The 27,909-nt window shown below is 69.7% G+C and overlaps 1 protein-coding gene across 5 annotated transcripts; it reads right to left on the reverse strand.

Annotated features, from left to right (window-relative positions):
- Positions 1-995: 995 nt before the first annotated feature.
- LOC104018555 (microtubule-actin cross-linking factor 1, isoforms 6/7-like) lies at positions 996-26,954 on the reverse strand. 5 transcript variants are annotated; one of them, XM_087777254.1, is made up of 40 exons: positions 26,893-26,929; positions 26,211-26,340; positions 20,341-20,942; positions 19,508-19,678; positions 19,153-19,319; positions 18,174-18,333; positions 17,920-18,004; positions 17,207-17,448; positions 16,828-16,947; positions 16,537-16,644; positions 16,174-16,392; positions 15,659-15,862; positions 15,345-15,576; positions 14,937-15,163; positions 14,690-14,812; positions 14,107-14,208; positions 13,386-13,487; positions 12,544-12,699; positions 11,978-12,133; positions 10,947-11,144; positions 10,727-10,855; positions 10,282-10,452; positions 10,022-10,177; positions 9,734-9,940; positions 9,385-9,504; positions 8,893-9,062; positions 8,391-8,550; positions 7,876-8,073; positions 7,076-7,201; positions 6,549-6,692; positions 5,230-5,418; positions 4,744-4,858; positions 4,488-4,654; positions 3,869-4,031; positions 3,452-3,606; positions 3,294-3,368; positions 2,792-2,909; positions 2,336-2,523; positions 2,126-2,246; positions 996-1,897 (listed from the first exon to the last, which is right to left on the reverse strand). In XM_087777254.1, exons 1-40 carry the CDS (start codon positions 26,893-26,895, stop codon positions 1,851-1,853), a joined length of 6,426 nt encoding a protein of 2,141 aa, XP_087633380.1. In that variant the 5' UTR covers positions 26,896-26,929; the 3' UTR covers positions 996-1,850. The 5 variants fall into 5 exon arrangements, with proteins under 5 accessions (XP_087633380.1, XP_087633610.1, XP_087633455.1 ...); XM_087777484.1 differs by lacking the exon at positions 20,341-20,942 and having other exon boundaries at positions 26,877-26,954; XM_087777329.1 differs by lacking the exon at positions 26,211-26,340 and having other exon boundaries at positions 26,877-26,944.
- Positions 26,955-27,909: the final 955 nt, after the last annotated feature.

Here is a 27,909-nt window from a genome sequence, read left to right on the forward strand (position 1 = left end):
ACCCGCACGCAGGGCGTTTGCAGGGCTCCTCCGGGCGCGGATGGGGGAATGCCCCGGCACAGGCTCTCTGGCGCATTTCCAGACCTGGCCCCCTTTGGCTGCTGCCCGATGCAGAAGTGTTTGTTCAGAAAAAAACCAAGTGTGGACACAGTTTTAGGGGACAACAGTGCAGAAATAGGACTGAAATCCGTAAGGGCACTGCCAGCCAGCCAGCAGGACCGAGATAAGGGAGGAGGCAGCCAGGCAAAGCCCCAGCGCTGGTGGGGGGATCAGAGGAGGACCGCAGCAGCCCCGGTACGTGGGAGTCTTGGACTTCCCCAAGGCGGGGAGGTGCCGGGCGAGGGCCATGCTGCTGCGATGCCTGGGGACAGTCCCTGTGCATGAGGTGTCCCCACTTCCTGGAGCAGGGAGGGGCACAGCCAGTGTCTCCAGACACCCCATCTCACCCTGACCTGCAGCCATGTCCCATCCCAACTGTCCCCCAGCTGCCCCAGCATGGGACCGGGCAGGTGGGCGGATGGATGCACTGCTGCAGGGGACCACGCTGGCCGGGGACCGCGTGGACACTCCCGGTGCCCTCACAGCCACGGGGTGGCAGAAGGGCAGCCAGTACATGGGGATGGGGACGCGGCGTCTCCCAGTACTGCCCACCGTGGGTGTGGGCTCCTGGCCCGGGGCAGAGGCGCTGGGGCACAGCAGGAATCCCAGCAATGCTTTCCTCGGAAAGGAGGTAACACGGCACAGTGCCTGCTGGCACCCACTGCAATGCCCCGGGCGGCTACGGCGCCGGGCGTCTCTGCCAGCGGCACCCAGCTGGGGGCACACCCAGCCATGCCCGGCCACCGTGTGCCACAATGCCAGGCCACGTGTGCACTGGCTTTGGTGATGCTACATCCCCCTGCACTGCCCAGCTGCGGCAGCCCCTTGCCGTGACAGCGGCATGAGTGGACAGACAGACTGACAGAGTGCAGCAAGCCCCGGGTGCTCATAGAAAAAGAAACCTACTCTTTATTGTGGCTGGCAGGGCCGTGCCCAGCCAGGGTTACATTCAGCTCTACTGCTGTCCGGTTAGCGGGGTGACGTGAGCATGCGTCAGCAGGGCAGGGGTCCCACTGCCCGCGGGTGCTGCAGGCGGGACGGGGGCTTGGGCACGAGGGACCCCCCCACCCGTGGCAGCCCCAGCCCTGCCGGGGCGGGGGGCAGCTGTAGCCGGGGCCCTGTGTGCACACACCGAAGGCCCAAGGGGTGAGGGTTAGCACCAGAAACGGGGCTCTGCATCCGGCGAGGGGCCCCGGTGCCGGGGTACTGAGCCCGGCCACCTCCCACCAAGGCATGGGCAGCAGGATGGGGGGGACCCCCGCCAGCACTGCCAAATGCCTGGGGGCACCGGCAGCCACCCCAACAGCACGGGAGCCTGGGGGAGAAGGGTAGGGCCCAGCCCAGGGGCATCTGGGCTGCTGCAGCCCTGGCTGACCCTACGGCTCCCAGCAGCCTGCAGCTGCCCCAGGCACTCGGAGCAGGGCGTCCGGGCTCGGCCCCCTGCATGCTGCCTGGTGGAGTGGTGGGGCAGGGGGCCGGTGCCAGCCAGAGCCCGGGGGTGGTTTGGTGTGTGTCGGGGGATGCTTGCATATACGCTGGGGCCAGGCCCAGTGGGATCGGTGACGGACAGACAGCTCAGCCCTTGCAGGCGGGCGCCCGCTTGGGGGGCCGCAGCGCCGGGCCGGAGACCTGCGGGGCGCACGGCTGAGGCTTTGCCGTCCTCCAGCCTCGGGGCGGGTGGCCGCCGGGAAGGAGAGTCCTGAGTGGGGCCGGCTGAGGGTGCTGGGCGCAGGGCGGGTGGCTGGGGGTGCTCAGCGGCAGGGGCTGCAGCGCTCCGGGGGGGACCCTTCAGGCGGCTCTGCAAGGGTGCAGAGGGGCTGGAGCGGCGTGCTCTCCTGCATGCCTGCACCGCTTCTCCCAGGGCCAGGGGACAGCCCCACTGCCCTGTCCCACACCACCCCACTGACTCCAGCTCCCCTGTGCTTCCCCAGCCCTGCCAGGCCCCCCCCGGCCCCCCAGCCCCCTGCCCCGTGGGGCAGGCTGCCCAGGGGGGGCAGGGGACCCCCTGCAGCAGCACGGCCCTCACCTGGGGGTGCCACGACCAGGCTCTCCTCAGCCGCGGCAAACTGCAGCTCAGCTCCATCGGGCAGCAGGGAGCCACGGGAGCGGGGACACCGGTCTCCGGAGCGCGTCCTCCGCAGCACCGACTGGGGAGAGAGAGGGTCAGCAGCCATGGCAGTTGGGCTGGGGGGGTCAGAATTTCGGGGGGGGGGGGGGGGGGGTCCCCCTCCCCTACCTTCCTGGCCAGGGGGCTGCTGGGGGCCGAGGCGCTGCTGTAGAGGCTGAGGCTAGAGTTGGAGCGGCTGGGGGACAGCACTTTGGAGGAGGGGGCCGACTGGTTCCCCGCACACTTGGCCGCGGCGGCCCCAAAGGCATCTGGGGACAGGTACTTCTCGTTGATCTTCAGGTTGGTCCTTCCCTTCACTGGGGACGACAGAGGCAGTGAGCGGGGCTGGTCCTGGGGGTCCCGCGGCCCCAGGCCAGGTGGTACAAGTCCCTGGGGAGCCCAGTAGGCTGCGTCCCACATGGGCACCATCATCCCACACGGGCCCACAGGCATCGCACCCAGGCACAGGGATGCACACCACACCAATGCCAGGACTCTCCTGGCCTCAGCCCACTGCGGTTCATCCTGGCCGCAGAGCCGCGGGCACCCTGTGCCCAGTGCTTGGTGTGGGACATCCATACCCACCTCTGCAGGGGTCGTTCTTCACCAGGAACTCGTCCAGCGCGATCCAGCCCCCGCCAACCCGCACCATCAGGGTGCTGCGCAGGATCCGCACCATCCGCAGCTGCTGGGACTCCCCGAACTGCAGGGGAGAGGGATGTCAGGGCAAGGCGGGGGCCAGGGGGGTTCAGCAGGGCTGGGGAGGGGGTGCCAGAGCAGGTACCAGCACCCAGATCTGCCCATCACCAGGCCATCGGGTCCCCTGCGACCCCTCCGTCCCCACCAGCACTGCCCTCTCTGCCATGCCACAGCATGCCGTGTCTGGGGCCATGGATCCCACGGGACACGGGGATGCGCCCGCTCCCTGCTGCTGCAAAGGGTCTGGCACAGGCAGCCACGGCACACGGGGAGCTGCGGGACCTCTGCATGGTGCAGGCTGCGCACAGGTGTCGGAGCAAGCCCAGGACGCCCGGCATGACCGTGGCAGCAGGGCAAGGAGGTGGCAGCGGTGTGGGTCAGCACTTACCCGGTACCTGTTGGCGCTGATCTGCTCCACCTGGAAGCGCTTGGCACAGTTGCACTGGGCCACTTGCCTGTTCACCTGGGGACGGCACGCTCAGCTCAGACCCATGGCAGGGCCCCCCACCCTGCGTGGCCCCAGGCACCGTGGCCCCCCCACCATACCTCGTCCTGGATCTGGTCAGCATCGGCAGTCCGGCGCAGTGGGTCCCGGTTGGGGTGCAGCGCGCTGACAAACTCATAGTAGTCGATGAAGCCATCGCCGTTCATGTCAAAGATGCTTGCCACGGCGTTCATCTCCAAGACATTGGTGGGGAACTCTGGGGGGGGAAGGGGACCCTCAGCCCGCCATGCCCTGTGCACCCCTGCGCCAAGGCCAGCCGGCGCTGGCACCAAACCCTGGACCCCTCCAAGGGGGATCCTGGCTAGCAGACCCTGTCCCTCCCCATCTCTGCTAGCACTACCCCACCTCTCCCCAAACTGCCCCTTCCCAGGCTCTTGGGGTGGGGGGGAAGCCCTGTGGGGTGCACCAGCCCCAGGAGCCAGGCCCAGCCCACCCCAGCCCACCCCAGCGGCACTCACTGGAGGAGAGGACGCTCTCGATGAACTCCCGCTGGCTGATGCGCCCGTCCTGGTCCCTGTCGATGCCTCGGAAAACATCCAGGACACGAGACTTCATTTGGCTGATCCACTGCATGTAACGCTTTCTCCAGACCCCGAAGTCAAAGTGAGCAAACTCCTCCAGCTCGGAGAGGCACAGACTGGAATTAACGCGCCAGCAGGAGAGCCCCCAAGCACCCTCCCCATCACATCAGCCTGGGTGACCATGCTTTGCCCTGCACTCGGGCTCAGTCCAGCTGCCGTGCAGCCAGCTTGCTCCCAGCCCTGACCCAGCTGAGGCTGGCAAAGGGGTTTCTGCACAGGACCCCCGGCTCTGGGTTGCAAGGGGAGCCACAGGCTCCAGCAGCCAGCTCTTGCCTGTCAGGGGTGCACCCACCCCTGCCCACAGGGACGCGCAGGGACTCCCGGCTGCAGGGATGGGGTCTGGGAAGGCTCCTGGGCGCTGCCAGCTCCATCCCACCAACCCCTGGGGACCATCCCCATCCATGCCCGACCCAGGGCCAGAGGCTCCCGTCGGCAGAAGGTGAGGTGAGCTGCCTGCACCCACCCAGGGCCACCGCACTGCCGGGGCTGCCCCTACCTCTCGCAGGCGCTGCATGGCCGTCTCCAGCCGGTACTGCCGGTCCAGGGCCAGAAGCCAGAGCTGCTGCCAGCGGTGCAGGAGCTGGGCCATGAGGGGCGTCTGGGGCTCCAGCCCCCCAAGCGGCACTGCCGGCGTGCCCTGCGCCTTCCCCGTGCTGCGGCGCCCTGCAGCCAGTGGAGATGGGCAGTGAGAGCACAGCTGGGGGTCCCGGGGCACGGCACAGCATGGCGCAGGGGGCAACAAGGGCTCTTACGTGTGGCCAGCCGGCGGGCAACCGGTGGGCCCAGCTCCGCGGCCAGCTTCCGCTTGCAGCTCTTGGTGACCTTCTCCACGTCGGGCTGCTTGCGGTTCAGCTCCTCCATGAACACCTGCCACAAAGCACCGGCACTGAGCATGCACCAGCCGCGCCAGCGGGTTCCCCAGGTGTTCCCCGCTGCCCTGCTGGCACAGCTGGGGCAGGGGGCTGAAGCCAGGAGCGCGGCCACCCACAGACCAGCCCTGCTGCCCACCTCCCCGGGACCCTCCTGCATCAGCAGCCCATGTAGCAGACCTGGTGGGCTTAGACTGCGGCTGCTGGTGTGCATGAAAGGTGCTCCTGCATGCACAAGCTGCACCCATGGCCTCAGCCTGGAGCATCTGAAAGCCCCCAGTCGAGTTGAGCGCTTGCCCGGGGCCAGGCAGGGTTGAGGGGACAGCATGGCCCCTGGCGAGGCGGGGAGTTGGGTGCAGAGTCCCTCACCGTGTGCTGGGCATTGAGCTCCTCCAGCTGCTCAGCCTCCTCCGGCAGCGGCTCCTGGTCCCGCAGGCTCAGTGCCTCCTCGGCGGCCGTGATCCAGTCGATGAGCTGGGCCACCTCCTCCCGCTCGGCCGCGAGGCTGGCTGTCTGTGCCTGCAGCCGCTCGCCCTGCTGCTGGGCCCAGCTCAGCACCTGGGGGCATGGCGAGAGGAGCTGGGCCATGGGGGCTGGTGGGGGGGCACAGGGCTGGCTGCCTTGCTGCAGATCCCAGGGTCTGCAGCTCTGACCGGGCACCACAGGGCCATTGCTTCAGGAGGAACGAGTCTCTGCGTGGTCACCCCTGCCACGGGCCACCCCTGCCACGGGGCAGGCACACAGACCCCCAGCCAGCAGCCCTAATGACCATGGGGTCAGAACATGGGGCAGGGATGCGGGGGCTCCACGGCCCACCCATGACCGTGGGGCAGGACCAAGGTCCTGCTGGGCGGCTGGGGCAGGGCTGACGGCGCTGCCCATCATGTGCTGAGGGGCCTTTGCAGCTCCTGGGTGCTGCCGCTGGTGCTTTGAGCACCAGTCCTTGGTCCGTCCCTGCGGGCAGCGGCCGAATGTGCTGGTAGCCAAGTCTGCACCGCTGCGGATGTGCTGGCTGCCCTTGCAGCGGGGCTGTGCTGTGTCCTCGCTATCTGGAGTGAGCAGCCAATGAGGACAGCCCCGAGGGTGGCAGGACCCCGGAGCAGATCCAGATCAGATATCGAAAATCTCTGCTTGCTAAGGGTTTTGTGCAGATGAGGGATCAGCCAAATCTGTCAGACCCATTCAGGGAGAGCCGGGAGCGGGAGCACTCTCGCCTGCAAACCCACAATGCCAGGGAGCCTCCAAGCTGCTGCGGGAGCGGGGTCCGGGATGGGGCTCCCCGGGGACTCCCTGCCTGGGTTGCATGGCATCTCCCATCTCACGTGTGTGGAATGAGTCACCACCATCCAGGTGGGAACGGGGAGGCCCCAGGCGACCCCTCGTGTGGCCCCGGGACGGGGGAGCAGGGGCGGGGAGCGAGGGGCTGGCCAGGGCAGTGCATCCCAGTCACTCACAGAGGGCCAGGTCTGTGCAGGACAAGCTGAGCCAGGGCCGTCCGGTCACTGGCAAGACCCAGGCCGTCTGTGTCGGCCGGGGCCGAGCATCCCCAGCTCCCTGCAATGCACCAGTCAGGAGGGCTGCGCCAGAGGCGCCGGCAGTGGGAAAGGCATGGGGCTGTGCTCATCCGAGGCGTGGGTGCAGATCTGCTCCGTGCCCAGGGAGGGATGGTGAAGGGCTGCCCAGCTCACCTCCTGGAAGCGGCTCTTGACGACTGTGACCCAGGACTTGATGGTGATGACAGAGTCTGGGTGGCAGGTGGAGAGGATCTCTTCCCCCAGCGAGGTGATGCACTCCAGCTCCAGCTGCTGGCACTGCAGGGACTTCATCAGCTCCTGGGGGAGAGCATGGACCATGGTACTGCCGGCTCTCAGCCCCTCGCACCCCACTGTGCACCCCAGTGCCGCAGGGACCAGCCTCCACCCAGCCTGGTGTGCAGGCAGGGCAAGGATGCTGAGTGGAGCGAACACACTGTCTTTGCATGGCGTGCTTGGGACCCCAAATCTCTATGCCTCAGGGTGCTTGGAGCCCCAAAACCCGTGTCTTGGTGTGATGAGACCCAACATCCCACATCTCAGTGTGGTGCACCCTGTACCCTGACAGGGGCCCGCTGGAGCCAGCTGACCCTGGCAAAGGGACGTCCCGAGGCGAGGACGGAGCCACCCTGGAGGCAGGGGCTGGCGGGGGCTGGCAGGGACTGGCAGGGACGGGCACTGACCTGCAGCTGGTTCTGGCACTCCTGCACAGCCAGCTCCTCCTCGGGGAAGACACCGTACTTGAGGGTTTTCTCTGACTCGGAGAGGCGACTCAGGAAGGAGTGCACCAGGGTGTGAAACTCCTCCGCCTGCCATGGACAGCCAGAGACCCGCTCAGCACCCACCTCGTGGCCATGGCCCCGGGTCCTGGCCCCCTCAGCCCCCCGGCCAGACCCCAAGCCCTGCAACTGCTGCTCCTGCCTGGGGCCACACAAGCTCCCAGTGCAGCTCCAGGCCCCCGAGGCAGAGCTACTGCCAGCCCAGCTCGAACCCCACAGCAGGACAGAGACGATGCTCTTCACCCCACACCTGGGACACAATTTCCCTGACCCCCATCAGTACCTCCCCATCGAGCAGAGCACCCCACACAGCACCCTGCAATGCACGCAGACATCCTGCCCCGGGCACCCTGCACACGGGCACACCTGCAACAGGCGCCTGCAGCACCCAGACTGGCACCTGGCCACGGCACCTTGTGACACGGCCATGCAGAGTCCCATAGCCCCACACAGAGCTCCGCAACGCGTGGCCACCCACCACCCAGGCACCCCGTGCAGCACCCTGCAACACACGGCCACACACAGAGCCTGGGCACCCCACGCAGCACAGCCACACACAGCCCTGGGCAGCCCACATACCCACAGCCACCTGCAGAGCCTTCCCACGAGGATGCGCCAGCTGCAGACCCCGACCTTCCCACCCGAGGAGGCCCTGGGCCGGCTGCTGCCCACCAGCCAGCCCCCCCGGCTCGCCCGGCTCTCACCTGCCGGAGCGCAGCCTCCAGCTGGGCCTGCTTGGAGACGGAGAGCTTGCAGACCAGGTCCCAGCGTGTGCTCAGCTCCTCCATCTGCTTCTGCAGCCACTGGGAGTCGACGCTGCTGCTGCCGCGGGTCAGGTCCCGCACCGAGCGCTTCAGCATCTTGATGCAGCTGGCTCGCTTGCCCAGCTCCTTCTGGAAGACCTGGAGAGAGGGCAGGAGAGGGTGGGAAATGCCGGGGGGGTCCCAGCACCCTGCCTGGCCCCCGCTACTGTGCAAGATCCCCATGTGCCCCAGGCCCCCTTGCAGCAGTGGGGTACATGAGGCACCCCAGCACTGCCCCAAGGACCGGGAGCACAGGCTCCGGTCAAGCAGGGTCTGCTCCGGTGGGCAAAGCCCCATCCTGCGCCTGGCTCCTGTCCTGGCCAGGGATGCAGGGTGGGCAGGGCTGGTGCAGAGCCCAGCGCTCCCCAGGGGCTGACGCAGGGCAGGGACCTCCCCAGGCAGCTGGGGACACCCACCTTGTGCTTGTCCATGAGGTCACTGACCAGGTCCCGGTCCCCTCCGACAGGCACCTCCTCACTGAGTTGTGGCTCAGCCCGGTACAGCCAGTCCATGAGGGCCTGCAGTGCGTCCGTGAACTTGCCCGAGAAGAGCAGGTTCTCCTCCAGCTTGTGCTGCCTGCAAGGAAGGGCACAGGCAATGCTCAGCAGTGCCCAGGTGCAGGGGCTCAGCCCCGTGGTGCAGGGAACAGCCGCCCCATGGGGAGCCCCGCAGCGTAGCTCTCAGTGCCTGGGCTTGCCTGTCGCTGGGGACGAATCCTGGCTGCACCCCCAGGGGCCAGAGCCCAGTGGAGCTGGGGCAGGAGGTCCCAAAGCAGGGAGCGGGATGCCCAGGGAGGAAGGGCAATGCCATGCCCCCTGCCTGGGACCCTCAGGGCAAGCAGAGCACAGGCATCCCATCCCATCCCAGTCCATCATATCCCATTCCATCCCATCATATCCCACCCCGTCCCCACTTCACCTCTCCACAGCCCGGCTGCACAGCGCGTCCCAGCGCTCCTTCAGCTCCCCCAGCAGCTCCTCCAGTGGCTGCAAGTCCTCAGGGAGCCGGGCTCTCTCCCGCAGCGCCCGCCCGCTCCGCAGTGTGGCCTCGTACACCGGCCGCTTCAAGCGCAGCACCTTCTGGAAAGCCTGCGGGCAGAGGGGGTGAGCCCACCCAGACCCCCAGGAGGTGGGTGCTGGCCCCAGGGCAGGCGGCCTGCGGGGAGCCTCCTGCCTCCCCGAGTGCTGCGGGGCAGTTTGGGGTGCCAATGCCCCTTGGCATCTCCACAGAGATGGCCCTGGAAAGGCGTCCGACCACCATGGCACCGAGTGCACTGGGGCACTGCTGTCCCGCTGGTAGCTGGGGAGCCCCCTCCTCTGCCACCCCACAGCCCCCCAGCTCTGCTCCCCGCTGCCCACTGAGGCTGGGACCCCCTCACCACAGGGCTGGGGAGCGGGGCAGGCCCCCCACCTTGTGCTCAGCCAGCTGGCACTTGATCTCCTCCTGGCTCGTGGCAGTGTCCTGCAGCACCTCCAAGCTCTGCTCCACCTCGTCCATCCAGTCCAGGAGCAGCCGCCGGGACTCGCTGAACTGAAACAGAGGGGAGGGATGCATGGAGGAGGGCTTGTGCACAAAGCAGGGGCCGGGGTGATGCGGACAATGAGCCACAGCAGCCATGAGACAGAACTGTATGGCCCGTGCACCACCGCGGCACAAACCATGGGCCAGCATGGCAGGGTCCCCGTGCCAGAGCCACATGACCTGTGCACCGGCACAGCTCCTCGCAGGACCCGTGTCCCCTGGCACCACGGACCAGTACCTGCTTGGTGCGCTTGCGGGCCTCCTCCAGCGCCGCTCCTCGCTCCGACGTCCGCTGCAGCACCTTGCCCAGCCGCTCCCTGGCCGTCAGCACCAAGTTCTGGATGACGGCGCCGTCCTGCTTCCTGCTGAAGTCCTTCAAGCGAGATGCAACTGCCTCCAGGCCGCTGAGCTTTTCCCCGTGGGCATTTGCCTCCTTCACCAGGGCCTACAGGAGAGCGGAGGCAGCTAGAGGCGCGCTGATGGCCCCAGGGCAGGAGCAGAGCCTCTGAGCGCAGCCCACACTTGCCTTGTGCTCCTGGATCTGCGCGGTGACAGTGTCCAGGACGAAGCTGGGTGGTGCAGGAGAGCCGAGGAGCTCCTCCGCGTGAGCCACCCAGCGCAGCAGCTCCTGCACAGTGCCATGAAACTCGGTGGTCACTGTCAGCCCCTCGGCCAGGCGCTCCTGCAGGCAGAGCAGAGGTGCTGATGGGGATGGGCATCTGCAGCTCCCAGAGCCAGGGCACGGTCAGCACCCCCGAGCAGGCAGCATGTCCCCACCCCGCACACCTTCCTCTCCTGGGCCTCAGCATGGACGGTCTCCCACTTCTGCTCCAGGATGCGGAGGCTGTGCTCGGTGCTGCAGGGCCGGCTGGTGTGGCAGGAGGCCAGCAGCCGCTGCAGCCGCTCCCGCACACTGCTGTACGCCTCCTGCTTGGACTCCATCTCCTTGCATAGCTCCTGCCAAGAGGCCGCGGGGAGCCCCGGGGTCACTGCCCCGCAGGGGGACGGGGACAGGGACGGGGATGGGGAGGGCTCCCGCTCTGTCCCAGGGGAGCTGGAGGGGGCAGGGGAGGGGTGCAGGAAGACTCTGCCTGGTTGGGGAGGGGAGAAGCAGAGAAGGGTCCCGGCACCTCGGCGCAGAGACGAGCAGATTTGGGGCACATGTTCACCCCCAAGGGACACTCAGGGACGGCCCTGCAGCTTGGTGGGCTGGCACAGCCCCGGTGCTCACCAGGTGTGTGGTCAGCTTCTCTTTGGTGGTGTCCGGGTGGCCCCACGCCGGCCTGGAGAAGAAGAGCTGCAGCTCCACCTGCTCCAGCCACTGCAGCAGCTCCGTGATCTCCAGCGTGATGTCCTGCACCTGGGGGCGGCGCGGGGGCTCAGCGCTGCCCCTGCCAGCGGGCAGCACTGTGGCGGGCAGCCCCGGCACACAGACACGTGGTGCCCCGTACCTGGCTGAGGTTGTTCTCCAGCTCCAGCTGGCGGCTCTCGGTCTCGCTCTGCACCAGGTCCCAGCGCTGGTTGAGCTGCTGCAGGCTGCGCTGGAGCCCCTCCATGCTCTCCCCCAGGCTGGAGAGCAGCAAGCCCTGCCCAGCCTCGTTGACGGACTGCACCGTGTGGGCATGGGACATCACGTCGTTCCTCAGCACCTGGGGACAGCGTGCCGCGGTCACAGCCAGCACCCCGGCGGGGGGCACGCCACATCCCCGGCCAACTACGCCATGCAAAGCCCCTCACCCTGGGTGCCCGGGCCACCTCTGCTTCCCACGTCAATGCTGCCACTGCGGCATCAGCACTCCCACAGGGCTGGGGTCTGGGGAGTGCCACGCCAGGGGAGGATGGCACCTGGGGACACCCCAGAGGCAGCACCCTGGCTCTTGTCCTCAGCATGGCACAGGGCAGGTGCGAGGCACCAAATCTGCCGCTTCATGGCAGGGAGGTTGCTGGGACAGGGCACACAGGAGGCCGGGGCCACCCCCCCCACGCACGGCCCCCCGTCCGCAGGACTGGCCTGCCACCTCACAGCACCTCGCCTGCGTCAGACACAGCACAAGCGTGCCCAGGCAAAGCGAAGCAGCTCTGGGCCAGCCGCAGCCTCGGCTGCCTCCCGGCAGGCGTTGAAACAGCTCATTCCTTCCATGGAAGGGTGGGAACGTGTTCTCACGCTGCCCGCCCCAAGCTGCAGCCTGCCCAACCCAGCCGCCATCACCGCAGGGGTCCAGGGCAGTGCTAGCAGGACGGGGCCAAACCACCCGGGGCAGGGCCAGGCAGCACCCTGGGGCCAGGATGCAGCCCCGCAACAGGAGGGCCACGACTGGAACCTCCTGTGCAACGGGACACAGTGGGACTGTGCCATGTACCCCACCGGGGGACATCCCCACGAGGATGCCCAGCTGTCGGAGCAGGCAGCCGATGGCCAGGGCAGCAGCTGGGCAGCCTGAGACACGGTGTGCAGGCAGCCCTGTCCCGCTGCCGCACTCACCTTGTGCTTGGCCAGCTCGATCTCGCAGCTCTGCAGGTCGAGGCGCAGCAGTGTCGGGCCCTGCAGCTGCTCGGCGGTGCGGGACAGCCACTGCAGCAGCTCCTCCAGCTGGTGCTGGAACTGCCCCAGGCCCAGCAGAGCCGCCTCCAGCTGGTGCTGCCCCGGCAAGGGCGGAATCAGGCACACGTTTGGTGGGAGCAATGGCAGCCCTGACCACGCGCCCAGCGCCCGCACAGCCCCGCGCACCTGTGGTGCCCTGGGCACTGCAGGGAATCGTGCACCCAGTGCCTGCACGGCCCGACACCCACCCCACACCCACAGGGCACCCCATGCACCTGCACAGCCCCCACGAACCCGCACAGCACCACACACCCAGCACCCGCACAGCACCCCATGCACCCACCCTGCTGCGGCTCTTGCCTCGTGCTGGTGGCAGATCTGGTCAACAGCTCAGGTGCTACCACCACCTCCTGAGCCCCCGAGCCCCCATGCCCAGGACAGCAGCACCCACCCAGTCCTGCCCCATGCCCAGGACTGCCCCTGCACCGGCTGGGCCCCCTCCCTACCTGACGGCTGACGATCTCCTCCTCCAGGCGGTCCCAGCGCTGGCGGAAGTCGCTGAGCGGGGCCGGGGGCTCCCCCTGCCCTGTGCCCCCTGGGCTGGCCTGGTGCCGCAGGCTCTCCACATCCACCTTGCACTGGTAGAGCTCCCTCTTGAACTCCTGCAGGGCAGCGGTGAGCGGGTGTCCCCCAGCCCCAATGCATGGAGACGGGGGTCTGCCATGCCACCAAGCACGGCACGGCACAGCATGGCATGGCAGAGCTGGGTCTGGTTTGGCATGGCACAGCATGGCATGCCGTGGCATGGTGTGGCATGGCATGGCAGAGCTGGGTCTGCCATGCACTGCATGGTTTGGCATGGCACAGCATAGCATAGCATGGCATGGCACAACTCAGTCTGGTTTGGCACAGAATGGCAGGGGATGGCATGGCACAGCACAGCACGACACAGCACACCATGGCATGGCAGAGCTGGGTCTGGTTGGTACAGAATAGCACGGCATGGCACAGCATGGCAGAGCTGGGTCTGGCATGCACCGCGTGGTTTGGCATGCCACAGCACAGCATGGCACAGCTTGGCATGGGCACGTGGGCCCAGTGCTCCTCTTCATGGAGAGCGGGGAGCCCTGCCCGCTCGGGGCACCTGGGGGGTCAGGGTTTGGCCACCTCGGGCAAGACTTGGCCACCCAGTGCCCACCATGAGCGGGTGCCATGGAGGCACCAGCACTGTCCAACGTGCCACGCTTTCATCCCACTGGTGCCCCAAGCACCCCACTTGCCCCCCAGCCCCACTGCCCCCCCCCACCTGACCCCCGGGCTTGGGGCCCCATCCTGCGGCACGGCCCACCTTCAGCTCCGCCAGCTGCTGCTGCACCATGTCCAGGTCCCCGCCAACGAGGAACTCCTCAGCAATGCGCAGCTCAGCCGTGTCCAGCCACTCGAACAGCCGCTGGGGTCAGAGAGGGACCGTGGGGTTGGGGAGGCCGGGGGGGCCCAGGCCCCCCACCCTGTCCCCATCTGTGTCCCCGCATGCCGGACACGTCAGCCCTGCCAGGCTGCCAGGACAGCTGTGTCCCTGGGGGCACAGGCACGCTCACCCCTGCGCTCTGCAGCCCCATGGCCAGGAACGGGGCTGGGACCCCCTGTGGTCCCCAGGGAGGGCCAGAGCACAGGGCAGGAGGGTGCTCCAGCCCCATCCCCACCAAGGGGAGCCTGAAATGTGGCCATGTCACACTGGGGCAGGACACGGGCACGGCCAGCCCCGCTGCCCCCTGCCCCACTGCCCTACCGCCTCACCAGCCCCGTTCCCACCCCCAGCCCAGCCAGCATCGCAGCCCTATAGACCAGCTAGCCCCACGCCCCTATAGTCCTGCACCCCCACACAGCCCTGCTGCCCAGTCGGCCCCACCGCCGGCCCCACTGCCAGGTCCTGCCTTTAGCCATGCCCAGGGACCACCACAGTGGCCCCCGCGGCCCCTCACACCCCTGAGCAGGGAGGGGAGGGCGACGCAGGTTGGGGGCAGGCCCCTATGTGGGGTGTCTGCCTGAGTGGGCCCCCAGCACCCCACCTGCATGGTCTCCTGGTAGCTGACGGAGGCCTGGAGCTGCTCCTCGAGGCGGGCGTACCGCTCCGTCCACACCTTGTTCAGGCTGTGCCAGGAGGAGTAGAGCTGCGGCAGGGCGCGAGGGTCAGCGGCACCGCGCGGGGGGCCGAGCGCGGGGGTCAGGGTGCGAGGGTCAGCGGCACCACGCGGGGGCCGAGCGCGGCGGTCAGGGTGCGAGGGTAAGGGACACCGTGCGGGGGGCTGGACACGGGGGTCAGCAGCACCGCGTGGGGGGCCGAGCGCGGGGGGTCAGTGGGCACCAGCCCAGGGTGCAAGAGCCAGCCAGCACTGACGTGGGGTGCAAGGGATGGCAGGCACCGGTGTGGGATGTGACAGACATCTGGTCCCTTGTGCAGGGACACCAGCCCGGGACAGCCACCCTCCATGCAGCCCAGCCCCAGGAGACCTAGGGGACACTGGGTCTGGGGAGCACGCCTGCCCCTTTTCCTGCTGCAGCTCAGCTCCGGGGATGTCCCACCCCTGCAAGCAGCATCCCCATGCCCCCAGGACCCCATCCCTTGCTGAACCCACACCCACTGGCACTCACATCATCCAGGCTCTTGGTGACGTCGGGCTTGTCAGGGTCCCCGCAGGAGGACATCAGCTCCACACCCAGGCTGCCCAGCGTGTCCAGCTCACCCTGCAGCGAGTCGATCTCCTCCCGCAGCACCTGTGGGCCAGGAGGGGGCTTGGCGCTGCCCGTGCCGTGGGGCTGCCCACACCGCAGGGCTGCCTGTGCCATGGGGCCACCCGTGCCGTGGGGCCGCCCACCAGGCCCCCTCCCCACGCCATACCTGCATGGTGCGGAGCCGCGTGCGGATGGCCTCAGGCTCGCCGCCGGCCTCCTCCAGCCCCAGCACCAGCTGCTGGGTGTCGCTCAGCGTCAGGGCCAGCTCAGAGAGGCCGTGCCAGAAGCGGTCGGCCAGCGCCAGCAGCTCCCGCAGCCAGCGCTCCTGCTCCTGGCAGCGGCCCCGCAGGCAGCCCCACTGGGACAGCAGCTGCGCCGTCCGCTCCTGGATCCCTGCAGGGCACGAGAGGGATGGGGCTCGGCCTGGGGCCCCTCAAGGTGCTGTGAGGGACCCGGCACCCCGACACAGCCCTGAACAGGGACACAGCCCTGCCAGGACACCCCATGTCCAGGGATGCACTGCTGTATGTGCACACCTGCCCATGGGGCTGTGTCTGCCCCTTTGTGCCGGTACCTCTGGCAGCAGCGTCGGAGTTTGCTGCCTGCATGCTGGCCAGCAGCTCGCTGCCCTGCACCTGGACGGTCTCCAGGGCCACCCCCAACTTCTCCAGCTCGCCTAGGGCCAGGCTGTTCTCGCGGATCTGCTCCCGAAGGTGGGCTGCATCGCCGCGGACAGAGGGCTGGCTCTGCAGGCGGCTCTGCAGCCGCTCCAGGCACTCCAGCAGCAGGTCCATGCGCTCGGTCAGCTGGGGAAGGTGCGGGGGGACCAGCCTGGTCACTTGAGGGGAAGCCCTGGGGGACACCAGCACTCCGGTGCCGGCCCCGTACCTGGCTGTAACGCGGCAGGGCATCCTCCAGCAGGGCAGCCGCCTGGCGCACACGCTCACGGATGCGGCAGTACTGCTCCTCTGCCTCCCGCCAGCGCTGCTGGAATGGGGCGCCTTGCTCCGGGCTCAGCTCCACCAGCTGCGCTGAGACGCGCTGCAGCTTCCCCATCAGGGGCCGGTGCTCCGCGATGGCTTCCCGCAGGCACTGAGGGCAGAGCAAAGGCCGTAGGTGCACACGGGACCGGGACAGGGCACATGGGGACGTGCCCCAGTGCACCCCGGTGCTGCTGCCGGGCTGACCCCAAACCCACACCCGGGCTCTGCTCCTGATGAACAGTGCTTGTGTGCGTAGGGTGCCTCAGCCCAGCAGTCCTCGCAGCGGTGCCCTCTCTGTCCCGTTGCAGACCGCACGTTGCACGGCTGCCTCACTGCTCCCGACCCTGCGGGCTGGCAGAGCATGTCCCTGCCTTCGCCTTCCCCTTCCCCATGCCCCAGCTGGGGCCACCCTGCCCTCACCTGCAGCAGCGCCTGCTGTTCCTTGAAAGCCTCATAGCTGATGGCGTTGGGGGAAAGCTGCACCCTGACAACCTGCATCTCCTCCAGCCAGGGTGACAGCTCCTCATGAGCCTCGGAGAACTGGGCGAGCAGGGACTGGGCATGCTCCAGCTGCACGGCGCAGGCTCCGCTGCGCAGGAAGAGCTGCTCCGTGCGCTCCCGCAGCACCTGCACTGAGGGCTGCGGCGACGGGCGGTTCACCAGGGTGCCCCGCTGCCACGGGGCGGGGGACACGGGGCACCCCCATCCCCTGGTGCAAGTGGGCCCTGCTGTGGCAGCATCCCACCCAGCACCCGCTGGTGCAGCCCCGGCATGGCCGCTCACCTGGAGGTGCTGCTGCAAGGGCTCAGGGCAGGAGCGGAGCAGCGGGTCCGAGATCCCCAGGAGACGTTCCACCAGTCCCCGGTGGTGCAGAATCTCAGCAGAGAGCAGCTGGAAGACAGAGGCGTGTGGGTGCCAGGTCCTGCAGAGACGTTAGCAGGTCCATGCACGCAACTGGGAGCCCAGCAGAGTGGGGACACGGAGCCAACATCCCTGGGGACTTCTGGGCACCCCTTTGCGGGGTGTGGGTACCGGTGAGGCGCACCGCAGCCCAGAGCAGCGCTGCAGACCCACCTTCTGGTCGGAGAGCTGCGAGCGGAGGGCCTGGGTGTCTAGCTGCACCTGGCCGATCTCCTCCAGCCGCTCACCGAGCCCAGCCAAGTGGGCAAGCTGGGAGTCCAGGATCTGCTCGAACTGCAGCGGAGAGGAGAGCCGTCAGCCATGCCGGCAGGGAGGGCAGGCGCACCGGGGCAGCCTCTCCAGGACACAAAGCCCCGGTGCGTCTGCTGCTGGTTAGCACAGGACCTTCTGCCATAACCTGGCGTATCCCACCCGGCCACGTCCGTCCAGACCCGACTCCCCCCCGTCTCCCGCTGCAGGCAGCAATGCTGTGGGGCCAGGGAGTGGTGAAGGGGGCAGAGGGTGACGGTCCCCAGAGCCCCCCGTCCTGCACCTTTTCCCTGTCGCTTGTGCTGACCGGGGGCTCCTGGCCGCCATGCTGGCTGTCCCAGGAGGCCAGCTCCTTCTCCATGCGGCCCAGCCAAAGCGCCAGGTCCTCCTGGGCAGTGCCCAGGCGGGACGAGGCCTCCAGGGTCTGCCCCAGCCGGTGCATGGTGTCGGCACTGCTCTGGCCCACGATGAGATACCGCATCCTCAGGGACTCCATCTTCTCCTGTGCCAGCTGAGCCTCCTCCCCTGCAGCAGCAACGCGGCCGGCGTCAGTGCTGCTGCGGCTGGTGTCCCCGGGGCCGGGGACCTGCCACATCAACGCCTTCCCTCCCTTGTGACAGTCACTCTGTCCCGCTCTTCCCCTCTCCTGCTTCTCCCGGACCTGGGTCTGGCTCCTTGTCCCCACTGGAGATGAAATTCAGCTCCCCTGTCACCTCCTGCTGCCGGTGCACCCTGTCCCCCTGTGGCCCTGACCCCCATGGGCCAGGATCTCCCCCGGCCCCCCTCCATCCGACGGGATGCTGCGTGCCCCATCACGCAACACCATGCTCCCACAGATGCTGGCAGCCGCCGGTGGGGAGCGGAGCGCCCGAGGACACCCAGCACCTGGGGGTCCCCTCGATGCTGGCACAGCCCAGAGCAGCGCTCTGTGCTCATTCCCTCCCACGTCCCGTGGTCCTGACCCTGCAGCCGCCGCTTCCAGCCAGCCCCACTTGCCTGTCACCATCTCCAGGACCCGCTGCCCGCTCTCCAGGGCGCCGTCCAGCTCTCCCAGCCGGCCGCGAATCTCCTCGCAGAGGGCCTGGGCGAGAGGCTCTCGTGGCAGCAGCTGCACCCGTGGGTGTCCCCCCATCCCCATCGCCACCCCCAGCCCTCCCCACGGCCCCGTTCACAGCTCCCGCTGCCCTGCCATGCCCCGCCCATGCCACAGCAGGTGCCCGAGCCCACCCCGCGCCCAGACCTGCCCTGACCTGGGTTTGCCGGTGGGCGTCCTGCACGCGGCTGACACAGCCGTTGGCGTGCCAGAGCTGGGCTAGCTGCCGCTCCGTGGCACCGAGCCACTCCTGGAAGGAGTCCACGGCCTCCTGGAAGCCCTGTGCCGCCGGCAGGATCCGCTCCAGGCAGCCATACCTGCGCCAGGAAGGCTGGGTGAGGCGGGGAGGGCGATAGCCCCTGGCCCCAGGAGCCTCGCAGGTGCAAGACCAAGGCCCTAGCTGGAAAAGCCTCCTCTCCCCCTGCCACCGGGGCTGCGTGGCCAGTTCCCACATCTGGGGTCCCCCTGCCCTCTGCTCCCCACCCCAAAGCTTCCCACCCTGAATGCAAGGGGCGAGGCAAGGCCAGCATCCCCTGCCCAGCCCAGGCAGCACTGGGAGCACCCCGAGGACAGGCTGCAGGTGCCCTGGGCTGAGGGTCTCGCTTCGTCCCGGCGAGAGCTGGGGACATGGGGATGCAGGATGAGGCAGCCCCTGCCAGGCTGTGCCACCCCCAGCCCTGCTCCGTGACCCATTGGCTGCCCGTCCTCTGCAGGGCAGGACACCCCCACCCAGGCATCATCCTGCCAACCAGGCTGGGTGCTGGCATGGCCACGCTGGGGCACCCGACCGTGCTGCTCCGCTCCAGGCCCAGCGGGACCCCAGCAAGCTCCCCTGCCGCTGGCAGCGAAGGGCCAGCTCTCGCCCCAGTGCGCCGCGGCCTCGTGCCAGAGCAGCTGCAGAGCCGCAGACCCGCTGACCCCAGGGCCAGGAAGGAGGGGAGAGACGTGGTGAGAGCCTGTCCCAAAGCAGAGCCCTCGCCTGCTGCCCTGCACTGTGCCTGCCTGAACCGCTCCGGACTGAGCCCCTCGCTTGCCAGCGGTGGGGAGGGCCAGGCGGTGCAGCAAGGCGACGGCGGGTCCCCAGCCGGCAGAGCCCGGGGGAGGCTGCAGGGACCAAGGTCTCAGCCCTGACCCACCTGGCTTCAGCCTCCTGCATCAGCTTGCCCCACTTCTCTGCGAGGCCAGAGAGGCTGCTGCTCCCTTCGGTTGCCACCGTGGTGGAGCCGTGCGCTGGCGGCACGGGTCTGTCCTGCAGGATGAGTTCCACCCGCGACCTTCGCTCCTCCAGCAGCCGCTTCAGGAGCTGCAAGGCAGTGGGGCACGGCGCTGTGCTGGGGACCCCCCTCCCTCCCACACCACCTCAGCACGGCCCGGCGCCGCCGGCAGGGAGTCGGCAGCCCCGGGACAGCCGCTCTGCCCCCAGCCCCCCAGACCCCTAATCCCCGGCTGGAGAGCGGCGTGGGTGGGACACGCCAGCCCAGATCTGCTGACCTTCTGCTCCTCCAGCTGGGCCTTCACCACCTTCACCTCCGCTGAGGGTGGCTTCTGGTTGCTCACCAGCTCCTCCATGTCCGCCACCCAGGCCAGCAGGCTCTCCAGCGTGTCCTGGGCTCGCTCCGCACCTGCCGCCTCCTCCAGGACGGGGCCAGCCCGCAGGGACACCTGGGGAGAGAGGTGGCTGAGCCGCCCAGGCATGCGGGGGGCAGCCATGGGGCTGGGGTCCACCCATCCCCACCATGCCCTGTCCAGGTGGCGATGCTGGGGACGGAGGGACCCGGCCCTGCCCAGGTCCTCCCCGCATCCCCTGCTCGCCCTGTTGGCAGGGCTGTGCCGGGATGGACTCTCCACAGACCGACGCTCCTCCTCAGGGCCGAGGGACTGGGCGCTGCCTGGGGCTCCCCAAAGCAGGGGCTGCACACCCCGGGTGCACCCTGTGCCGTGCAGACCCCCTCCAGACACGCAGCACCCGCAGGGCAGGGCTGAGTCCCCACCAGCCACGGCAGAGGGGAGGGGGCCGGCCCCATCCTCCGGCACCCAGCTGGGTGCCCAGCACCACCCCGAAGCGCTGGGGTGGGGATGCCGCCAGCCCTGCCCGCACAGGGGCACCGCAGGCCGTGCACCGGCTGGGGCGTGGGGCACAGACCCTGGCAGGGCTGGAGGGTGGTGGGAGCGCACAGCCCCGCGCGAGCCCCAGCCGGGGGAGACAAAGGCCAAGACTCGCTTGCAGAGACAACTGTGCCAGCAGAGCAGCCCTGCCGGGGCCAGCGCGTGGCATGGGGCCAGCACAGCATCTTCTGCAGCGAGGGTCCCTGCCCAGCAGTCACCTCTGCGGCATCCGTGTGTCCGGAGCGGCCGCCGGCCGCGAGCTCCCCTGCACGCTCCGTCAGCACCGTGACCGTCCGGGTGACCAGGGGCTCCCCGCCCTTCTCGCCGGCCGGGTACTCGGTCACCTCCACGATCTCCGTCACGATGGTCTCCGTCACCTCCGTCACCTCCGTCACCTCCCGCGTGGTGACGGGTTTCCAGGACCAGGCGCTCTGGGGGGCGCTGGCCCGGGGGGGCGTCCAGGCTGCGCCCCCCGCCTGCCCCTGCCCCTTGAGCGGGACGCAGGCCGTGCTCCCGTTCTGCACTGCCACCTCCGACTGGCTGCGCTTCAGCACGGGGCTGCCCGGACGGCTCCGGACGGCACCGGGCACAGGGCTCCAGCCGTTCTCCACTGGCGCCAGCAGCTTCTCCGGCGGCCCCGGCCAGGCCTCCGCGATGCTCCTGCCAGGCGGCTGCCCTGCGTCCAGCCCCAGGTCCCGGAGCTGCGGCTCCCGGAGGAGCTCCTCCGACCGCCGGCTCTTCTCGCCCAGGCAGCTGGGCCGGCTCACCGAGTTCCCCATGGCACGGGCACGGGCGCCAGGCCCCCGCCTCAGATCCCGGCCTGAAACAAGCCAGGAGGACGCGCGTTATCGGAGCCACCGCAGGGCTGCACGGTGCCCAGACCCCATCCTGCGCCCAGGGCCACCCTCTCCCGCCCCTGCTCCCAGCTGCACCTCTGCCCTGGGTGGCTGCTGGTGCTGCCCAAACCCTGCATGGGCTTTGGGGGGTCCTGCCCCCCCCCCCCCCCCGCGAGCAAAGGGCTGGTGAGAGCCGGAGCCCTGGGGACAGGGAGGGACAAGGTGCTGGCCATCACCTAGGGCCAAGCGCAGGGAGGGGACCCCGAGGGATTCATGGCATTGCCACCCCTTGGGCCGCAGCGCGCGGGGTGCGCGTCTGCAGCGGCAGGCGCGCGTCTCGTTAACAGACATGTAAATGAAGGGTACCGGGAGGCAGCGCAGGGCACCCGGCAGGCAGGCAGATGCTCCCAACCAGCATCGCTTTGTGCCATTAGATTAACTCGGAGGCCAGCGGAGCCGGGAGAAAAGAGCCATCTGTCTGCAGGGCCTGACAAAGGCGGCCCGGGGATCTGCTGGGGGAGCAGGGGTGGGGGCCATCCGTCTGGGAGCACCCACCCGGCAGGCAGGCAGGCAGGCAGGCAGGCTCCCCACCCTGCCGGCCCTGCCGCAGCCATAAATCCCCCGCGCCACCCAGCAAGACCCTCCCACACCAGCCCCTGGCCAGAGCTCCACCGCAGCCGCAGTGCTGCCTGCGCCCGGCCCCCGCAGCCAGCCCCCGCACCTGGCGCTGGCCGTGCACCCCTGTGCATGCCTGCACGCATGCACACCTGCACACGGTGGGCTTGCACAGGCACACACCTGTCCGCACGCCCACATCAGGTCGGTGCACCGACACCCCCCCACAGCCTGGGGCTCTGCGGGCACGTGTGCCCCCTCACACCACGGACCCCTCTGTTCACACCCCTTGCTCCGGCTGGGCACCCCACCCCCGGCATGGGCCCGGGCGCTGCAGGCACGCACCGAAGGGCCGCGCAGCGCGCGCGCACCCACGCGACCATGCACACACCCCACACGTGCGCACACACCGCAGCGGGACCGCGCTCCGTACACACAGCCGCCAGGCTTCACGCGCACCCACCCTGCTCTGCCACACACGCGCTGCCGCCGCACAGCGAGCAACAGGGAGAGACCCTGCGCCACCGCACGCCTGCATCAACAGGGCTACGCGCGACGTGCAAACCTGCCCACGCCAGCTGTGTGCACATGCAACAGGAGCACGCAGGGGCCAGCCTGCTCCACGCGTACACGCACCCACAGCAGCCGGGGTGCACGCTCCGCCATGGCCACAGCACCTCCGAGCAGCGTGCACGCACCGAGCCTTCGCACGCGCACCGTGGCACACCGCAGCACATGCCACGGGCACGGTCCCCGTGCACGGGGCCGCTGTGCACACTCGCACGCAGCTGCGCCTCGCAGCGGGGCCCTGACCCGCTCGCCCGGGGAGGCCGTGCAGCCCCACGCTCGGCATCGCGCAGCCCCCAGCAGCGTCCCGGTCACCCCCCGGCTCAGCCTGCGTGGACGGGCTCCCACGGGCGGGGGGCCAGGCGGGCGGGCAAGGCGAGGGGCGATTCGGGGAGACCCCGCACCGGCACCGCACGCTACCGGGGACCACCGGCCTCTCCCCACGCCGGCAGCCAGTCCTCCGGCCGTGGGGACACGGAGCAGCCGCTCACCTGCCCCCGCCGCGGGTGGGCAGCGCAGGCAGCGGTCGGGGTGCCCTGCCCGCAGCCCGACCCCGTCTCACCGCCGGCCGCCGCGCAGGGTCCGTGGGCACGGACGGGGACAGGGGCACGGACGCGGACCCGGACGCGGACCCGGACGCGCACGGAGCCGCCCCAGCACCCCCGCCCCGCCGGGCGGTCCCGGCACTCACCCCTCGGCGGAGCCGGGCGTCCATGGGGCCGGGGGGCTCCGCCGCTCCCGCTACCCGCCGCGCCGCCGGGGCATGGCGGGGGCCGAGCCGGCGAGCGGGGACGCGCGGAGCGGGGCGGGCGGCCCGGCCCGGCCGGAGCGGAGCGGAGCGGAGCGGGGCTCGGCCCCCGTTACCGCCGCCCGGGCATCGCCCGCCCCGGCCCCGGTCCTTTGTGCGCTGCGCCCCGCGGCCGGGCGGTGCGGGGGGACGGGGCGGCCCCGGGCGGAGCGGAGCGGGACCCCGCGGCACGGCACCGGCGCGGCTCGGCACCGGCGCGGCTCGGCTCGGCTCGGCGCTGCACCGGCGCGGCGCGGCGCTGACCCCGCCGATACAATACGGCCGCCCGCGTTAACTCCTTGCGCGCCGAGCGGCGCCGTTACCGGGGAAACCCCCGGGGACTCGCAGCCATCCCGGGCGGGGGGAGGGGAGCCGCGCCGTTCCCACCGCCCGCCCGGCGCCCCCCCGGCCCGCAACGCACCGCACCGGCACCGGCACCGGCACCGGCAGCGGCACGGGCACGGCTCGGGAGGGCGGGAGCCGTCCCTGCCCCGGACCCCTGCACGTACTGCATCCCCTGCGGGCCGGCTCCCGCAGCCCCACGGGGCGCAGCCCCACGGCAGTACAGCCCCACGGAGGCACAGCCCCACGGGACACAGCCCCACGGCAGCACAGCCCCACGGGACACAGCCCCACGGCGGCACAGCCCCACGGCAGCACAGCCCCACGGGACACAGCCCCACGGCAGCACAGCCCCATGGCGGCACAGCCCCACGGCAGCACAGTCCCACAGTGGCACAGCTCCATAGTGGCACAGCCCCACGGCAGCACAGCCCCATGGGGAACAGCCCCACGGCAGCACAACCCCACAGTGGCACAGCCCCATAGTGGCACAGCCCCACGGCGGCACAGCCCCACGCGGCACAGCCCCACGGCGGCACAGCCCCACGGGGGCACAGCCCCTCTGGGGTGCACTGACCCCCCCACCCCGGCTCCGGCCCCCCGGCTCATGGCGTTGCCAGCCAGAGCCGCAGTGGGCTCCCGCAGGCACGGATGGGGCACGGCCCCACTCCCCAGCTGCTTTGTGGGTGCAGGGTGTCCTCAGACGGGGCAGCCGGGCTCGACTGAGCGGGGCAGGGGCAGCAGGGCTGGGCTGCAGAGATGCTACGGCAAAGCCACCGCCCGCCTCACCGGGAGAGCCGGGGTCCTCCGGGCCTGGAGCTCAGGGACCCTCTCCGGCCTCTGCCCTGGGTGCAGGAGGGGCTGCCAGAGGTGCCGGGGTGGGGGTCTGCTCCTGCCTGCGGTGCACATGCTGTGAGCCCCATCCTCAGCCTGCCTGCCCCAGCTCCGGCACGGCGGCCCCACAGCCGGCGAGAGGCCCTCCAGGGCGGGGGTCCTGCCCCGCACAAAGGAGCGGGTGCCCCTCGCCAGGCCCCGGGGAGCCCGGGGGCCGCTGCAAGGAGCGTCGCACTGCACTGATGGATGGGGCTCCCTTGGGCTCTCCTGAAAGCAGCAGGCGGAGGGGCCGGGGGCTTTGTCTGCTCGGCTGCTGGAGACGCTGCAGGGAATTAGCATATCCTGGGCTCTCCTGCGGCATCGCATCGTCTTCCCTGCTTGGCTCCAGCGCCTTCCCGCTGCCGGCAGCGAGGAGCTCAGCACCCGGTGCTGGATGCCTGCATGGGTGCCCTGCCATGGTGTAGGCTCCCCTGGGTGCTCTGGGCATCCCCAGCTGAACTGGGCCAACTGGGCGGGTCCTGGGCCTGGCTGATGGTGCTGAGCACCGGGGCACTCCCAGTTGCCTCTGTGCCAGGGCAGATGCTGCTCCACAGACACCGCAAAGAGGGGCTGGCCTGGGGGGCTGCTCCCCTCGCCTGCCGCCGCGAGCGCCGCGGCTCAGTCCACCACCTTTAGCTGCGCAGCTCCCACCCTCCTCCCTGCTGCCCCACGGGGAGCACGCACAAGCCCCGGGACCCCCGGGCTCAGCTGCTGCACTGGCGAGGCACCCCGGGCGCCCCGCAGCACCCGGCCGGCACCCTGCGCGGCAGGGACCGGGCATGGGGCAACGGGCCGGCTCCTTCGGTGGAGTGACCCGCTGCCTCCTGTCCCGCGCGCCTGCCGGGAGCTCGCCTGGCACGCTCCGCAGCCCCAGGTACCGGGCTGGGGGTGGCGCGGGTGCCCCGGGCAGAGGGAGCCCAGCGCAGGGCACCGGGCGAGAGCGGTCGGCTGGAATCCGCAGCCTCAGATCCCGGGAGCTGGGTGGGTTTCCCCTCGGCCTCGGCTTTGTCTGTGCCGGGGCCGGGATGAATGGCCCTTTCAGTTTGTGCCGTCATGTGTGCCGAGGGAGCCCGTGTGCTGGCCAGGCCCTGAACAAAAGGAGCCGGCGAGGGACTGTTCGCGGGGCGGCGAGGAGGGGCCGGCCACGGCAGCCCCCGCCGCCGGGTGCTCCCGCTGCTGCTCCGCGCAGGCGGGGTGGCGGGAGCTGGCGGCCTGTGCCAGCTGGAGGCTGGGGGAAGGACACGCTGGCGCTCTCCCGGCTCCAGGCACGGGGGCAGCGAGCAGAGGGGCACATGAGGCCTGGACAGTGGGGACACCGCTGCACGTGCCCAGGCAGGGCGACAGCCCTCACATGGCTGCACGCCCCTCGCCTGCGCAGGGGGACTCAGCTGCACACCCCTCGTCTGCGCAAGGGGACACAGCTGCACACTCCCTGTGCATGGCTGCACACTCTTTGCCTGGGCAGGGAGACTTGGCTGCGCATCCCGTGCATGGCTGCACACCCCTCACCTGGGTAGGGGGACACAGCTGCACACTCCCCACGCATGGCTGCCCACCCCTTGCACGGCTGCACACCCCTCACCTGGGCAGGGGCACACAGCTGCACAGCCCGTGCATGGCTGCACAACCTGTGCATGGCTGCACACCCCGTGCACGGCTGCACACACCGCCTGGGCAGCGGTGCTGTGGGACACGGCTGAGCCCAGAGCAGAAGGTGGCCCTGCCGCCAGCGCGGCTCTGCGGCAGCGATGCCACGAGTACCAGCAGGGCCACGGGTGCAGCAGGCTCCGAGCCCCCAGCAGCTGACGGTGGTGTCGGACGCCTGGGCCATGGACCGGGCGAGCACGGTCAGGCTGGAACCGGGGGACACAGGACCCCGTGCGGCCCGCGGGAGTCACCAGCAGGTTTGTGGGGCCATGCTGAAGGGTCTCCCAGCTGGCCGCGGCCAGGCACCATCCTGCCTTTTGGGGACCAAGACCTCACCAGCCTTGGTGGAGACGTGGGCTGGGTCCTGCCTGGCTCTGAGCGGTTCTGCCAGCTGCCGCGCGCCCAGGGGCGAGCCCATTACCTGCAGGGCAGGGCCGGGCTCCGGCAGGGCGGGCAGCCTCTCCTCCACAGCGTCCAGCCAGTGCCGCAGGGCCAGCAGCTGCTCGTGCACTTCCAGCCTCCGCTCCGTCCGCTCGCCCTGCTGCCACGCTCTGGGGAGAGAGCGGGGACACGCCGGGCTGCACGGCCACTGCCTCCCCTGCCCGGCACCGCGCTGAGCCCCCGCCTCTGCCGCCTGCCCTGCCCACACCTCGGCCAAGGGGCACCTCTGCCCCGGACTCCCTTGGCTGCTCTTGCGTGGGAGAGGGATGAAATGGTGCCCAGGGCTGCCAGCACCTCTCTGCCCACAGCACCTCTCTGCCTGCAGCACCTCTCTGCCCGCAGCACCTCTCCCCAAGTCCGTGCCATTGGTGAGATAAACCCAGTGACATCCCCATGGCTTCCCGCTCCCCATGCCCACACCAGCCTCTGCCTCATCCCATCCCTGCTCACCCCGGGGGGCACTTTTCCTGCTGACCCACACCCTCCTGGTCCCGGGGCTGACCCAGACCCCCCGGGGTGGTGCAGGATTCACCCCAGCTCCCATCATCATGGTGCAGATGCCCACACACACACATGCAGAGCCCGGCCCTGACCCACCCCGCCGCGGTGCCTCGGCTCGTCGCGCTGTGCCCAGTGGTGCCTGTACCTCTCCATCTCCTCACCATCCGGCGACGACCCCTCCACGCTTTTTCTAGAGAGACCGGCGTCATCTGCAGCCCAGCGCTTCTGCAAGGAGAGCAGAGGGGCGGGTGGGGATGGGGTGTCGGGACCTGGCAGAGAGGCAGGAGGCCGAGGCTCCACCAGCTCCTCCAGCACACCAGCACAGACGTCTTGGGGTGTCACTGTGTCCCCCCCAGGGACTGCCCTCCCCACAGAGGGGCGGCCGCCTGCCCATCCTCACCAGCCAGGGCAGAGCACCCCTGGCCAGGACCCCCGACCACCATCCTCTGCTCCAGCCTTGCAGCCGCCGCCTGCCAGTCGTTGCTGGGTTTTGGCTCTGCTCATCTCGGTCGCCTCCGCCGGGATGAGCACCGCTCGACACGGCGGTTCCTGCAGCACTCCCGAATTTCCTGACTCTTTTTTACCCGGGATTGCTGCCAGATCTCACTTGCTGCCAGCTATACCTGCCGGCCCCTTCGGCCCGTTTTGGTCGCTGGCCCTACATCTGCCCCTCGCAAGGCCATGTGCTGCAGAGCCCACGGTCCAGCGCCTGCCTGAGCCCAAGCCGAGCCACGGCACACGGACCCACAGCACTTCCCAGCCCGTCCAGGGGCTCTGCCGCTCGCCCACCTCGTACTTCCCCTTTTCTCGGCAATCTGCTGCTGCTTCTGGCACAGTTTCTGCCCAGACCCCTGCCCGCTGCTCCTTCCTCAGCAGCTGCATCGGTTGCCGCTTCCTCCCAGCGACCCCCGGCCCTGTCCAGCCCCGTTTTCTGCTAAGCGCTGGGCGCGCTGCTGTTCCTGCTCAGCCACATTGCTGGCGCCTCCTCCGGCGCTGCCGCCGCCGGGGGCGGCCAGGGCAGCATTGCTGTGTTGCTTCTGCACCAAATCAGTTTTATCTCCCGTTTATCAAGCCCGCGGTCCTCAGCTGTTTCCCCTGGCAGGCAGAGCCTGTGCACAATGTCTCGGACACGTGGTCGACCTGTCCTTGCTCAAGTCTTGTGCTCATCACCATCCTCA

This window comes from Nipponia nippon, unplaced genomic scaffold, assembly GCF_047370975.1.
Source record: "Nipponia nippon isolate SJK-2023a ecotype South Korea unplaced genomic scaffold, ASM4737097v1 scaffold_1, whole genome shotgun sequence".
Lineage (NCBI taxonomy): Eukaryota > Metazoa > Chordata > Aves > Pelecaniformes > Threskiornithidae > Nipponia > Nipponia nippon.